Source organism: Pongo abelii, chromosome 18 (genome assembly GCF_028885655.2).
Source record: "Pongo abelii isolate AG06213 chromosome 18, NHGRI_mPonAbe1-v2.0_pri, whole genome shotgun sequence".
NCBI classification, from domain to species: domain Eukaryota; kingdom Metazoa; phylum Chordata; class Mammalia; order Primates; family Hominidae; genus Pongo; species Pongo abelii.
In genome coordinates, this window is record NC_072003.2 from 2,200,496 (window position 1) to 2,214,992 (window position 14,497).

The 14,497-nt window shown below is 60.5% G+C and overlaps 1 protein-coding gene across 9 annotated transcripts in view; it reads right to left on the reverse strand.

The window, feature by feature from the left end:
* Nucleotides 1-14,497, reverse strand: part of PKD1 (polycystin 1, transient receptor potential channel interacting) — a 50,808-nt gene that overhangs the window by 2,737 nt on the left and 33,574 nt on the right. For 5 of the 9 annotated variants that reach the window (XM_063717481.1, XM_054534558.2, XM_054534561.2 and 2 more), the window contains 21 exons: nucleotides 14,276-14,420; nucleotides 13,094-13,714; nucleotides 12,642-12,798; nucleotides 12,209-12,461; nucleotides 11,890-12,085; nucleotides 10,233-10,403; nucleotides 10,003-10,146; nucleotides 9,698-9,908; nucleotides 9,481-9,607; nucleotides 7,668-7,784; nucleotides 7,530-7,582; nucleotides 7,121-7,305; nucleotides 6,950-7,043; nucleotides 3,098-3,216; nucleotides 2,817-3,019; nucleotides 2,550-2,744; nucleotides 1,961-2,100; nucleotides 1,489-1,601; nucleotides 1,056-1,197; nucleotides 790-915; nucleotides 432-606 (listed from right to left, as the gene is read on the reverse strand). In XM_063717481.1, the coding sequence (XP_063573551.1) occupies nucleotides 432-606; nucleotides 790-915; nucleotides 1,056-1,197; nucleotides 1,489-1,601; nucleotides 1,961-2,100; nucleotides 2,550-2,744; nucleotides 2,817-3,019; nucleotides 3,098-3,216; nucleotides 6,950-7,043; nucleotides 7,121-7,305; nucleotides 7,530-7,582; nucleotides 7,668-7,784; nucleotides 9,481-9,607; nucleotides 9,698-9,908; nucleotides 10,003-10,146; nucleotides 10,233-10,403; nucleotides 11,890-12,085; nucleotides 12,209-12,461; nucleotides 12,642-12,798; nucleotides 13,094-13,714; nucleotides 14,276-14,420 (3,687 nt within the window). Of the gene's footprint in view, nucleotides 1-431; nucleotides 607-789; nucleotides 916-1,055; nucleotides 1,198-1,488; nucleotides 1,602-1,960; nucleotides 2,101-2,549; nucleotides 2,745-2,816; nucleotides 3,020-3,097; nucleotides 3,217-6,949; nucleotides 7,306-7,529; nucleotides 7,583-7,667; nucleotides 7,785-9,480; nucleotides 9,608-9,697; nucleotides 9,909-10,002; nucleotides 10,147-10,232; nucleotides 10,404-11,889; nucleotides 12,086-12,208; nucleotides 12,462-12,641; nucleotides 12,799-13,093; nucleotides 13,715-14,275; nucleotides 14,421-14,497 lie in introns of those variants that run through there. The other 4 variants (XM_054534559.2, XM_063717483.1, XM_054534562.2 and 1 more) reach the window with 4 other exon arrangements.

The following is a 14,497-nucleotide window of genomic DNA, read 5'->3' on the forward strand; positions in this document are numbered from 1 at the left end:
GGGCCTGCAGGGGGTGGGACGCTGCGAGGGCGGGGCCTGCAGGGAGTGGGACGCTGCCGGGGCGGGGCCCTGCGAGAGGTGGGACGCTGCGAGGGCGGAGCCCTGAGAGGGGTGGGACGCTGCGAGGGCGGGGCCCTGCGAGGGGTGGGACGCCGTGAGGGGCGGGGCCCTGCGAGAGGTGGGACGCCGTGAGGGGCGGGGCCCTGCGAGGGGTGGGACGCTGCGAAGGCGCGGCCCTGCGAGGGGTGGGACGCCGTGAGGGGCGCGGCCCTGCGAGGGGCGGGACGCCGTGAGGGGCGCGGCCCTGCGAGGGGCGGGACGCCGTGAGGGGCGGGGCCCTGCGAGGGGCGGGACGCTGCGAGGGGCGGGGCCCTGCGAAGGGCGGGTCACTGCCGGTGGGAGGAGCGGGGTCTGGCCGGGGGCGGGCGTACCGAGGTGAGCAGAGGCAGCGAGAGGCCCGCGCTGAGGCGGCGCAGCGCAAAGGGGCGGACGCTGAGGGCGGCCAGGGCGCGGCCGGCCGCGGGGAACTCTAGGCGCAGCGTGACGGCGGCGTGCAGCCCCACGGCCGGGCTGTAGCGCGTGAGCTCCACGAACACAGCACGGCTCCTGCGCAGAGGGTGCGGGTCAGTAGGAGCGGGTGGCAGGGCGGGAGCTGCGGGGACCGCGCAGTGCAGGCGTGGCTGAGGGGCTGTGGAGGCCGCCTAGGCCAGCGAGGGCCGGAGGAGTGAGGGTGGGCTCTCGGCTGGTGATTGCAGCCACCCCGGAGAGGGCAGGGGAGGGATCTCCCACCTGTTGTCCAGCCAGTTGTGCAGCTGCAGGAAGCGCAGCCGGTCGCGGCTCTCCTCCAGGCTCAGGCCCAGCTCCTGCACGTAGCCCCCGCTGTCATACACGGCACAGGAGCCCCAGGACCATGCCCTGCCGGAGGGGGGTGGCGTTGGTGCCGCACCCCAGCCCTTCCGGCACCCCGGAGCCAGGCTGGTCAGGAGGCCGGGACACTTCTGGAGAACTACTCCCTTGTCCTTGGCACAGACGCCTGGGGCCCTCGCTCTGCTCACCCCAGCAGATCCGGCGCAGAATAGGCCCATGTCCCCGAGCCATTGTGAGGACTCTCCCAGCCAACGTCGTAATCGCTGGTGCTGAAGCCTCCCGCGGCGGAGCACGTATGGACCCTGGGGCCGGGAGGGTCTGGGCAGAGTGCTGAAACACACAGAGCCCCAGGCCGGGGCCAGGGCGTCATCAAAACCCAACAGGGGTGGTTCCTGCTGGCCAGCTTGCCTGAGCTCTGGTTCAGCGCCACCCCAGGGAACCCTCCCAGGAGCCGTCAATTACACAACATTACCATCTCTCATATACAGAGAAGGAAACTGCGGTGTTAAGAGGACAAAGGTCACACAGCTAGGGAGCAGGGCTGGTGCCAGAGCTCCGCTAAAGGCTGCTCTCTGAACAAGAGGAACGATTTAAGTCTTGGGGCATGCCCTGCCAGCTCACCTTCCTGCAGCCGCACCTGCCGCAGCCGTGGGGGCCCCAGCTCTGGGCTGGACTGATTCCCGTGGACGTAGGGCAGCAGCACGTGGGCCATCCATGGCCAGAGCTCCTCAGACCTGCCGCAGCATCAGACACAGTCACGCACTCCAGCCCCTACTGCCCCATACCCGCCTGGAGTGAGTGGCCACCAGACACCCAGGGAACATGGGTGCCCTGCTGGCCACGGCTAGACCTGGGCTTCTCAACCTTATCCTGGGGATGTTCTGGGGCAGACAGTTGTCTGTCATGGGCCCATCCTGTGCACTACAAGACGCGGAGCTGTGTCCCTCGCCTCTGCCCACTGATGCCAGCAGCACCGACGTCCAGTTCTGGCAGCCACAAAGGCATCTACACATTTCCACGTCCCCTAGGGTCTGGCTGGACTAAAGGCAAAACTAAAGCCCAGAAGACAGACCAGTGCACCGGATGCCCGTACCGCGTGATGGCTAGGAAAGCCCGGCTGTGCAGTTCCTGCTTGATGGCGCTCTGCAGACGGTAGGCGTGCCCATGGCATGAGGCATCCCCATAGCTGGCCAGCAGGGTCACCAGCAGAAAAAGCATGTACACCAGGAGGCTCTGGTGGACGGGGGGCCCTGTGGTCAGCTTGGCCCCAGCCCACAGTGACAGCAGGGCTTTGGCAACGGCTGGGGCCATGGCTACGGCAGGTGTGGCTGCAGGAAGGTGAGCTGGCAGGGGGCACCCCAAGACTCTACCTGGCCAGGGTAACGGCAGCACACACCCTGCCTGGAACCCCACCTGGGGGCAGACACACAGGCCACTGCAGTGGCGCTTAGGGGCCTTCAGGGCCAGGCAGGAGTGGGCATTGGAGCTGGGCCCTGGCAGGGACTGGGGCAGCAGGTGGGGGGCGTGGGGTAGGAGGGAGACCAGGCAAAGGCTGCAGAGCATTGAACCCCTAAGGGCCTTCTGAGGTGAGGAAAGGGGGACGGGAGTGTCCTGTGTGCATGGGTGGGAGGTGGGAGTCAGGAGACGGAGGTGGCAGGGGCACAGGCCGCACCCGGGCTCACCCGCAGCATGCCATGTAGCCTCTTGACCTTGCGGGCTTCTTCCTTGGCCAGGAAGAGTGCAAAGCCGTGGGGGGGCCGTACGCGGGGCACACGTGCGCTCACGGGCGTCACAGCCGGGCTCTCCACAAGGGTGTCATCTTCATCAGGGTGCAGCCGCTTGGCCACCAGTGAGAAGTACAGGGCTTCCAGCAAGACCTGGGGAGGGGGTGGCTTCAGAGGGGTCCCCCATGATGGAGGCCTGTAGCCTACCCCTGGCAGCCTCCTCACCTTCAGCGGCTCCCAGCCGAGGAATGAGGCCAGGAAGCTGGCGCTGCTGGACAGGAGCCACGCAACACTCACGCCCGGGGGGAAGCTGGCACCCACCCACCCTGAGACAGCCACAGCCACAGCCACCAGGAGCAGGCTGAGCCCGTGGGCCAGGGAGGCACACCAGGCCGGCAGCAGGCGCTTTCGCAGACCCTCCACCAGTCCTGGGGAAGCAGAGACAGACCTGTGAGAGGCAGCTCACAGGGAGGGGCTAGGGGCATCGCGGGGCTACACAAGCGCACCTGTCCTGGACAGCCTCGCTGCCTGGGGCTGTTCCCAGGTCAGGCCCGGGCTGGGGGGCCCCAGCTCCCCCAGCCTCTGCAGCGCCAGCGTCTCTGTCTTCTCCCCAGGAGTGCTGGACCTGAGGGATATGGTAGGCTGTGAATTCATCCCGGCCTCCAGGAGGCAGTGGCAGCCAAGCCCATGTTAATCTGGGCGGGCAGTTTCTTGAGCCTCTCGGGTCATAGGGTCCCCCCCCACAAAGAGCCGGAAGACCCTACCCCAAACGAGAGTGGGAGTGGTGCTGGGAGCCAGGGAACCAAGAGCCACTCCAGGCGCCAAAGTCAGTGTCCGCCTGCGTCCCTCTCCCGCTCGCTTTCTGCTGATAAACCCATCGCCCACAGCCTGACCAGCCGCCCCTACAGCGGTGCACAGTCTCTCAGGGTGCAACGAGCCCCGCTCAACCCTGCAAACTATGATTGGGTCTCAACCATCCAACAAGCATTCCACAATCTAGAGACGCCAGTGTGTCTGTCCCATGCAGTTTTATGGCCTAAAATTAACTTTTGGACAAGGAAACATATAAACGCCTTTCAAATCCCAACAGTGTGTACGGCTCCCTGAGGCCAGAGATCTGCTTGTGTCTCCAGGAGCCAGTGAACACCGAGGCTTTACCACTGCATCAGGGCACCATGCTGATGTGCCCAGTCCCAGAGCTGCTAGAGAAGAGGTATAGAGGCAGTGAAGACGCATTGAGGGGGAGGACGAGACCAACTGCGACACACCGGGACGCTCTCCTGTACCTGCGCCCTCATCAGCCCATCACCTAAAGAACGGCCTGACCCAAGGTCACACTGCATTGAATGCTTCCTGTTTTGCTGTCTCTCGGAGGATAAAAGACACTCTTGGCTGGGCACGGTGGCTCAAGCCTGTAATCCCAGCGCTTCAGGAGGCTGAAGCAGGAGGATCACTTGAGCTCAGGAGTTGGAGACAGTGAGACCCTGCCTTTACAAAAAATTAAAAAATGACCTAGCCTCAACTTGGTGAGGCGTGGTGGCTCACGCCTGTAATCCCAGCATTTTGGGAGGCCGAGGCGGGTGGATCACAAGGTCAGGAGTTCAAGACTGATCACGAGGTCAGGAGTTCAAGACCAGCCTGGCTAAGATGGTGAAACCTCATCTCTACTAAAAACACACACAAAAAATTAACCGGCTGTGGTGGCAGGCGCCTGTAATCTTAGCTACTTGGGAGGCTGAGGCAGAGAACTGCTTGAACCTGGGAGGCAGAGTTTGCAGTGAGCCGAGATCATGCCACTGCACTCCAGTCTGGGCAACAGAGTGAGACTCCGTCTCAAAAAAATAAATAAAAATAAAAAATAACCCAGCCTCAACTATTCCTTTATAGCAACACAAATGACTCAGGGTCTGACTCAGGGAGTGGGCTCTTGCTGGCAGAGACGGAGAACAGCCGATAGGGAGGCATGGAGTGCAGGGAATGCCAGGGCAGAGGCACCGCCAGGACGGAAGGTGCAGGCGCAGGCGCAGGGAAGGCCATGCTCTGCGTTGAGAAAGGAGCCACGGGATGTGCCGGAGGCTGGAGTGAGGAAGGATGCAGAGGGGTCCAGGACAAACCCAAGCCTCTGACCTGGTCAGCCCAAAGCACTGTCTGAGCAAGGGACGGCCAAGGGTTGAGGAAGCTGGGAGGGTGACGGCCACACGCTCTGTGTGGCTGCGGAGTCTGAGCTGCCGCCAGAAATCCCCGCGGAAGCACTGAATCTGGATTTCACAGAGCTTTGGGCCGGAGATACCTGGGGCTGGTCAGCGTGTAGTGACCACCCCCGGGTTTCCCCATACTCTGTATTTTTAAAACCGACTGGCAATTTATTCATAAAGATGCCCTCATGTCATGGTTATCTGCCTTTTATAAATCAGGAAGTTTTCCTTTTTGTTTGAGTCCAGGGGCAGTTCATACCTCGTTAGTTCCTGGTTGCTTAACAATGAGAAGCACAATGAGAACACAGAAATCAAACTAGACGTGGATGGAAAAGCAGCAGTCATGCACCACTTAGTGCCAGGGATATGTTCTGAGAAATGCGTCATTAGGTAATTCTGTCACTGTGCAAATGTCACAGGGTGTAGTTACCCAAACCCAAACCCAGACACCGCAGCCCCTGTGCATGCAGGCCCTGTGGTGTGGCCTATGGCTCCGGGGCACCGCACCTGAACCGCATGCCACTGCACTGAATCCTGCAGGCAGCTGCAGTGCAACGGCAGGGCCGTGTGCACCTCAGCACACCTGAGCATACGAGGGCATGGCAGAGTCCGGGCTCACACACATGGGAACACGCCGTGGGCGTGCTCCGCCGCCAGCTGCCATGTATGTGACTACATACAAGGTAATCTCTGTATGACCCTTTGTTGATAAGTTACAAAACAACCAAGAAATTGAGGAATTTTTTTTTTGAGACGGGAGTTTCGCTCTTGTTGCCCAGGCTGGAGTGCAGTGGCGCAATCTCAGGTCACTGCAACCTCCACCTCCCGTGTTCAATCCATTCTCCTGCCTCAGCCTCCCAAGTAGCTGGGATTATAGGCGCGCGCCACCACGCTCGGCTAATATTTTGTATTCTTAGTAGAGATGGGGATTCGCCATGTTGGCCAGGCTGGTCTCGAACTCCTGACCTCAGGTGATCCCTGAGGCCCACCTTGGCCTCCCAAAGTGCTGGGATGACAGGCGTGAGCCACTGTGCCCGGCTAATTTTGCGTTTTTAGTAAAGATAGGGTTTCCCCATGTTGGTCAGGCTGGTCTTGAACTCCCAACCTCAGGTGATCTGCCCGCCTCAGCTTCTCAAAGTGCTGGAGTTACAGGTGTGAGCCACCGCGCCCGGCCTTTTTTTTTGAGACACAGTCACACTCTGTCACCCAGGCTGGAGTGCAGTGGTGCGATCTTGGCTCACTACAACCTTCACCTCCCAGGTTCAATCGATTCTCCTGCCTCAGTCTCCCGAGTAACTGGGACTACAGGCGCCTGCCACCATGCCTGGCTAATTTTTTGTTATTTTTAGTAGAGACGGGGTTTCGCCATGTTGGCCAGGCTGGTCTCGAACTGCTGACCTCAGGTGATCTGCCCACCTCTGCCTCCCCAAGTGCTGGGATTACAGGCGTGAGCCACCGCACCCAGCCAATAAATTCTTTAAAATACATATAATCAAAAATGGTCTCAAAAAGAAAAAAATGGAGTATTTTTCCTCTTCTTTTTTTTTTTTTGAGACGGAGTCTTGCTCTGTCGCCCAGGCTAGAGTGCAGTGGCGCAATCTCAGCTCACTGTAACCTCCGCTTCCCGGGTTCAAACAACTCCCCTGCCTCAGCCTCCCGAGTAGCTGGGACTACAGGTGCCCGCCACCACACCCGGCTAATTTTTTTGTATTTTTAGTAGAGACGGGGTTTCACCGTGTTAGCCAGGATGGTCTCGATCTCCTGACCTCGTAATCTGCCTGTCTCAGCCTCCCAAAGTGCTGGGATTACAGGCGTGAGCCACTGCGCCCGGCCAAAAATGGGGTATTTAAAAACCCGCCCATAATTTCTCACTGCTCTGAGACCAAGATAAAAACGTGGCCCCGGCCAGCCTCACACGGGAGCCTTTCTGCTCCTACAAAGCCCCACGCGCCTGCTCCCTCCCTAGAGGGAAGGTTCTGGGGCCCTGGGGACCCCATGAGGCTCTTTCCACAGACGACGGAGGCTCAGAGAAGTGAAGTGGTGCAGCCACAGCCCTGCCCTGGCACCCCACCCCACCCCACCCCAGGCGGGGACCACGGCTGCCTGGCCCGAGTCCCGGCCCCTCCTCCGGCATGCCCCCTCCCGCAAGAGCCGGACACTCACAGGCTGTTGAGCAGGTCCGTTTCCATGTGGGTGTCTTGGGTAGGTGCCGGGCTGCTGACCCCTTCGGCAAGGACCTGCTGGATCAGGTCTTCATCTAGAGGTACAGGAGGCATAGGGTGGGCCCAGCTGCACGGGTGAGCTTCAGAGCCCCCTCCTCTCACCCCAGCTCACCTGATGCTGAGAAGGATTTGGCAGGCGAGTAGGGGCTGGCCAGGGAGAAGCCGTCCTCCTCTGGGCCCAGCCCATGGCCCGCCTGGCCCCGTGCCAGCTGCCGCAGATTGCTACCCACAATGGACGGGTCACTGAGCAGGTCCGGCCAACTGAGCGTTCCCTCGCTGGAGGGCCAGCACACCAGGCTGCAGGTGGCGCGGGTCGGCAAGGTACCAGGGGATGTGTCACACACGTACCCCACCCCCGTCCAGTCACGCATGGACACGCTGGGCTTCCGAGCAAACATGCTCCCAGGTGGTGTGACCACATGGAGCCACAGACACCCAGCAAGTACACACAGCCCGCGCACCCCCGGCACTCCAGACACAGTGACCTGCACCAGCGCTCGAGGTTTCTCTAGGGAACCCACCTCTTAGAATCATCCAGAAATAAGTCACTCTTCATCTGTCCGGCAAAGGCCTGCTAAGAGGTGCAGTGTCTTGAGTCCAAGCTGCCCCAAGGCAGCAGGAACCCCAGCCCAGCCCAGGACCCCCAGTAGAGCCCTCACCTCAGCATGGAGGCCTGAGAACGTGAGGAAGGAGCTGTCCAGCACGGACGAGTCCAGGCAGCTGTCGATGTCCAGCACCTGCTGCCCGGCGGGTGTGGGGCTTGGGCTCCCAGCCACCTGCAGGACGAGGACAGTGGTCAGCGGGCAGCAGCTCAGACCTGCTCAGGACACGGATGAGAAGCCACCTCCTCAGCAGACAGGACAGAGCCCACTGCCATCCGACAGAATGTTCTAGATGCTGGATATATCGGACATCTGCACTGTCCGTGATGGCAGCCCCTCGCGACGTGTGCCACTGAGCACTTGACAGGAGACTGGTGCAACTAAGAAACAGAGTTTTAAATTTCATTATTTTTTTTTTTTAGATGGAGTCTCGCTCTGTCACCCAGGCTGGAGTGCACTGGCTCAATCTCAGCTCACTGCAACCTCCACCTCCCGCGTTCAGGCGATTGTTCTGCCTTAGCCTCCTGAGTAGCTGGGATTACAGGCGCCTGCCACGATGCCCAGCAAATTTTTTTTATTTTTAGTAGAGATGGGGTTTCACTGTGTTGGCCAGGCTGGTCTTGGAACTCCTGACCTCAAGTGATCTGCCCGCCTCGGCCTCCCAAAGTGCTGGGATTACAGGCATGAGCCACCACGCCCAGCCATCATTTCATTTTAATTAACTTAAATATGAGCAGCCACATGTGGCCTCTGGTTCCTGCCATGGACTTGGGCGCAACCCCTCCTGGTTGCGGCATATGCGCCTTCTCTGTGTGCTGCTGGGGTTGGTTTGCATGTAACCTCTTGAGGACCCCACGTGTGTATTCCTAAGGGGTGCAGGCTACCGTTTCCGTATGAATGGGAAGAGTTCCCACCTGCTGTACTCTTGGAAAGCGTGTGTGAAGGATTGGTGTTAATTCTTCCTTAACTGCTTAGGGAAATTCTATGGTGAAGGCTGTGAGCCTGGGCTTTTCTTTGTGGGAGTTTTTTTTTTTTTTTTTTTTGGAGATGGAATCTCGCTCTGTTGCCCGGGCTGGAGTGCAGCGGTGCGATCTCGGCTCACTGCAAGCTCCGCCTCCCGGGTTCACGCCATTCTCCTGCCTCAGCCTCTCGAGTAGCTGGGACTACAGGTGCCCACCACCACGCCCGGCTAATTTTTTGTATTCGTAGTAGAGATGGGGTTTCATCGTGTTGGCCAGGATGGTCTCAAACTCCTGACCTCAAGTGATCTGCCTGCCTCGGCCTCCCAAAGTGCTGGGATTACAGGCGTGAGCCACCATGCCTGGCCCTTTTTAATGTTTTACATAGATGGGGTCTTGCTATGTTGCCCAGGCTGGTCTCAAACTCCTGGACTCAGATCCGCCCACCTCGGCCTCCTGAAGTGATGGGATTACAGGCGTGAGCCACCACACCCGACCCGGCCACTGGGAGGTTTCTAAGGGACTAACTCGGCCTCTTCACTTGCTACAGATGTACTGAGATTTTCTTCTGGAGGGCATTTCGGAAATGTGCACAGCCGCGTGCTTGCTTCTTCTGAGTTAGCTGGCGTGCTGCTGTGCAGTCGTCCGTGGCGTCTGCTTAGGTTCTGTTCATGTCTGCAGGGTTGGCAGTGAAGTGCCCTCGTTCTTTCACGATTCTGGCATCTGAGTCTCCTCTCTTTCTCCCTGCTCAGTCTAGCTAAGGCTGCTCAAGTGTGTTGACCCTTCCCGAGAGCAAGCCTTTGGTGGGCGCCTTTCCCTCTGGCTGCAGTACTGGAGAGTGGCAGCCCTGGGCATGGTGCCGAGGCCCAGGCTCCATTCCCAGTACTCCCAGGTCCCCAGCCCCAGCCCACCTTGCTCCGGGACATCCGGAAGAGGAAGAGGATGGCCAGGTAGATGGGATAGACAACCACGCTGGACACCAGGCCAATAGCGACTGTGTCGACGCTCAGCGGGCTCAGCCTGGACACACGCCCCGTGCTGTGTGGAGGAGAGGAGGCCACGCAGGTGAGGCTGAGGGGCAGGAAGCGCTGGGCAGGAAGAGGCTGTCCCGACCCCTACGGCACCCACCTGTAGGCAGAGTCTCCAACAGCCCCGTACCACACGGCGTTGGCGCCCAGGAAGAGGCAGATGAGGAGTACGCAGCAGGTGGCCCTCTGGATGCGAGTGAAACGGCTACGAGGTGGCCGGTCCCATATGGAGAGCCAGATGTGCTTGTCAAAGAAGCCGCGCTGCAGCTCAGCCACCAGCAGGCGCCGGAAGCGCAACAGGGCTGCGTCGCCTAGAAGGCAGGAAGGGCCGCACTGCAGGAGGCCACGGGGCAGGACCACCCTTCCCAACCTCCCACAGAGTGGGAACGTGGAACGAGGCCTTACTCGCGGCCAGCACCTCCTTCTCCACCAGGCCCCCGTTGGCCTCCGTCTCCACCGAAAGCCAGTCATTGACCAGGAAGAAGGCGCTGCGTGCCGTCTGCAGGTCTCTGACGATGATGTGCTGCAGGAACCAGGCAGGGCTGAGCCCTGCAGAGACACGGGAGGGAGGTCAGGCTCGCAGGGCGCCCCGATGCGGGGGCAGAGGGGCAGAGCTTGGCAGGGTCTGCACAGACCTTTGTTGTCATGCCACACTCGGATCTTCCACACACTACCCAGGCTGTGCGGGGTGGCGATCCGGAAGATGTCTAGGCTGTTGCGGTGGAAGGCTCTGTCGCCGTCCAGGTGCCGGTGGCCGCTCCGGCTGTCCACCCCATACAGCATGATGCCCACGTGGGCCGTGGTACCTGGGGGGCAAGAGGGAGGGGTGGGAGGCTTGGTCTACTGCCCAACACGTCTGGCATCCCAGGCAAGTCATCTCAGCTTTGGCCTCCCTGCACTCAAGGAGCCACACAGGCAGTCCTGGCTTTGCACGGCTCTGCCATACACGAGGAGAGCTGCGGTTACTGCAATTTGTCCAATAAACAGCAGGGCCGCAAGGACATGATTAAGTTACACGGAAAGAACTGTAACTTGTGACATGCAAACATGGCTGCACACGCCTCAGTCCACACCACAACCAGTGACCCACACTGCACACCCGTCCACGCCTCAGTCACACCACAACCGGTGACCCGCACCACACACCCATCCCTCAGTTCATGCAGACTGCAAAGCGTGAAGCTGTGTCACCTCCTTCTCTCCCAGTGACAGACCCAGGTGAGTTTTTTTTTCTTTTTTTTTTTTGAGATGGAGTCTCTCTGTCGCCCAGGCTGGAGTGCAGTGGCGCAATCTCAGCTCACTGCAAGCTCCGCCTCCCGGGTTCACGCCATTCTCCTGCCTCAGTCTCCCAAGGAGCTAGGACTACAGGCACCTGCCACCACGCCCATCTAATTTTTTTGTATTTTTTAGTAGAGACAGGGTTTCACTGTGTTAGCCAGGATGGTCTCGATCTCCTGACCTCGTGATTTGCCTGCCTTGGCCTCCCAAAGTGCTCAGATTACAGGTGTAAGCCACCGTGCCTGGCCGACAGTTTTTAAAAGTAGGTAATCAAAAGAAAGAACTGGCCAATGAAAATGAAAGCACAGCACAGAGATAAAAAATGCGAACACAGCCAGGTGTGGTGGCTCACATCTGTCATCCCAGCACTTTGGCAGGCCGACACAGGCAGATCACCTGAGGTCAGGAGTTCGCCTGGCCGACATGGTGAAAAATTAACTGGGTGTGGTGGCGCACACCTGTACACCCAGCTACTCAGGAGAATTGCTTAAGGGGAATCGCATAAACCCGGGAGCTGGAGGTTGCTGTGAGCCAAGATCACGCCATTGCACTCCAGCCTGGGCAACAGAGTGATGCTCCGTCTCCAAAAAAAGAAAAAAACAAAAAGGGAACGCCGGAAGGGCAATTCCAATGAAAGGAAAATGGAGTTATTGAAGAAACAGCCACGGGGAGGGTGCTGACGCCTCCGTCTGAGAGACGAGCTATGCAGTTAGGATCACGACAGTCTCCCACAGTGGTAGCGATGCTCACGTCACTTGTGGGGCCACGCTACTGTGCAAAACGTGGGCTGCCCACCCTGACTGACTGGCACCTACTTCCAGCTAGGAGCCATCCTAGTCCTCACGGACAGTGAGTGCCCACGAGGTCATTCCCAGGATTAACACATGAGCCCTTCACACAGCACTGCAAAAACTGCCTTGTTCTGACACCTGCAATGAGACTCACTCCCAGAGGGTGCAACCCGCACAGCCAGTGAAAGCAGGGGAGGCCCTGCCACCCCGCTGCGCCCCTCACCTGAGCCCCGGCCCCAGCCTGTCTTGACGAGGATCTCGTACTTGAAACGGCCCCGCTGCCCACAGAAGGGGATGGCGCGGCCCCGGCTGGCATCCAGCTGGTCCAGCTTGTGCAGGATGGCGGCCATGACCATGTAGGTCACCAGGCATACAGCGCATGTCAGCATGACGATGTAGTTTACATCTGCTGTCGGCTCCTGTGAGAACACAGCCACCAGGCCCAGGAGGTCACGTGCAAGCTGTGCCTTCTCAGGATAGAGCTGAGCCCACCCAGGCCCTCTCAACTCTGCAGAGGCTCCCAGGAGCACAGGGTCACTCACAGGAAAGACAAAGCGGACATGGCTTGGGGGCACGAAGAGGCTGGCGCCGAAGGCGGTGAGGTGGCGGGTGAGGCAGACGGCCTGGCGGGGCGAGGTCTCCTCCAGGGGCAGCAGCCCCTCTGTCCTCCACACCATGTCCTCCTCGCTGAAGTACTGGCACAGGGACGTGTACAGGCCCACGGACACCTCCAGCGCCGACCAGCGGAAGTGGCTGGAGAGGTTCAGATGGTAACTCCCCGCTGGGTCTCTGGTCCTGGGCAGGGAAGGGGCAGTGGACGTGAGCCCAGGCTCCGCCAGGTTGGATGTCAGGGTCCCAGAGCCCACACCTGGTCCAATCCCCTCGCTGCCTGCTGTCCCCATAGGGCCAGTAACCCGGGCAATGCTGACCCATGATGCCCTGCCCTGCCCTGCCAGGACTGCCCGCAGAGCTCACCCTGGGGAAATGAAGAAGGTGTAGGGCCGGTGGTCGGCACCCTGGAGTGACTCTGGGCGGATCCTCCTGCTGGCCGAGCAGTTGTGCTCATTGGGCCGGGGCTCCGAGTGCAGGTAGACTGCCAGGAAGGGCTCGGGTTCCTCAGACAGGTAGCGGCCTGGGGGCAGCACGCGCAGGTCACACGCCTGCTGGGAAGCTCAACCACCCGGGGGACACCCACGATGGCCCTCCTGAGTCCACCCTCCGCCACAGGCCTGAAAGGCCATACGAGCCTCTGCGCCAGAGCTGGCACCTGCTTCTCCATGGCCCCCAGCTCCTCTCCGGCCAGGCCCCAGCAGCCCATGAAACAGAAAGCAAATTTCACCAGAGACACCCATGGAAGCCCTATGAGAAACGCCTTCCCCACAAGAACAAGGCCAGGGGGCCATGTGTGCCCCGCCCACTGCACGCACCGTCCAGCAGCGTATAGTTGAGCTGCAGGTGCAGCCCGGCCGCAGGGTTGCTGCTGTCCAGGGTGACCACAGCACCGACGGAGGCCTGGGGCTGGACCACAACGGAGTTGGCGGAGCTGCGGTGGCCCCGGGCAGCCCAGTCCGAGTTGTTGGGCACCTTCACGGTGATGGCGCGCTCTGAGGCCAGCCGCTCAATGGGGATCTGGGCGCCGGCCTGTGTCTGGAATGCCATCGAGGCCACCTTGGTGGAGACGGTGTAGTTGCTGATATAGCCAAAGGGAAAGGGATTGGAGTCCACCAGAAAGATGACCTGCACCACGTCACTGAGGTTGGCCAGGGCCCCGCTGAAGGCCTCGGGGATGGAGAAGTGGCAGCCAGGCCCTGGGGTGCCGCCATAACACAGCAGGCTCCGCGGGTCTGAGCGCTTGCCTTGGGCCACGATCTCCTCGCCCGCCAGCGTCAGGGGCTCCTCGTTGAGCACGCGGGAGCGCATGAGGATGCGCATGAGGGCAGAGGTCAGGTTGTAGGCCTGGGACGCCACCATCCGCGATGGTGACTCGGCTCCCAGCTCTGAGGGCTGTGGTGCCCACACGTCCGAGCTGGCCAGGTGGATGAGGTCGCCTGCAGACAGGCACGAGGTCAGTGCAGGGAGAGGGAGGCAGAGGGAGGGTGGGGGCGGGCAAAAAGTGGGAGCCGGAAGGTGGGGGCTGGGAGAAAGGGGGAACCTGAGGGGACAGAGAGGGAGGTGCAAGCAGGAGGAAGGGGGAAGCTGGAGAGAGAATGGGGGATGGGGATGAGGACGAAGATGAGAGGGATGATGGGGAGAGGGAGGAAAAAGGAAGGAAAAGGGTAGAGAAAGGAGAAAGGAGAGAGGAAGAGGAGAAGGGGGAAGGGAGGGGCAGGGGGATGAGGGGAATAAGGGAGATGAGGGGAATGGACAAAAGGACGGGGAGGATGGGGGGGAATGGAGAAGGGGAGAGAGATGGAGAAAAGGGATGGGAATAGGGAAGGGGGATGGGGAGAAGAATGGGAATTGGGGGAGGGGGATGAGGATGGGAATTGGGGGAAGGGGAGGGGGACGAAGATGGGATGGGGCAAAGGCGAGGTGGTTGGGGGGAGGAGGGAGACAGAGGAAAGGGCGGTATGGGGTGGACGGGCGGCATGGGGCACAGGCAGCGGCACCTGTGATGTTGAGGATGCTGTCTCCAATGGCGGTGGGCGTCACGGTGCCCGTGGTGGTCTCTGCCTGCAGGATGCGCATCATGGCCTCCAGCTTGTGCAGCGTCTGCTTCAGGCATGAGCGGCATACGAGCTCCCTGCTGGGCCCCTGTGTGGAGCCAGCAGTGTCCAGCCCTGCTCCTGGCCCCACTCCTTGCACACGCCCTCCTCTCTACACGGGTGTCC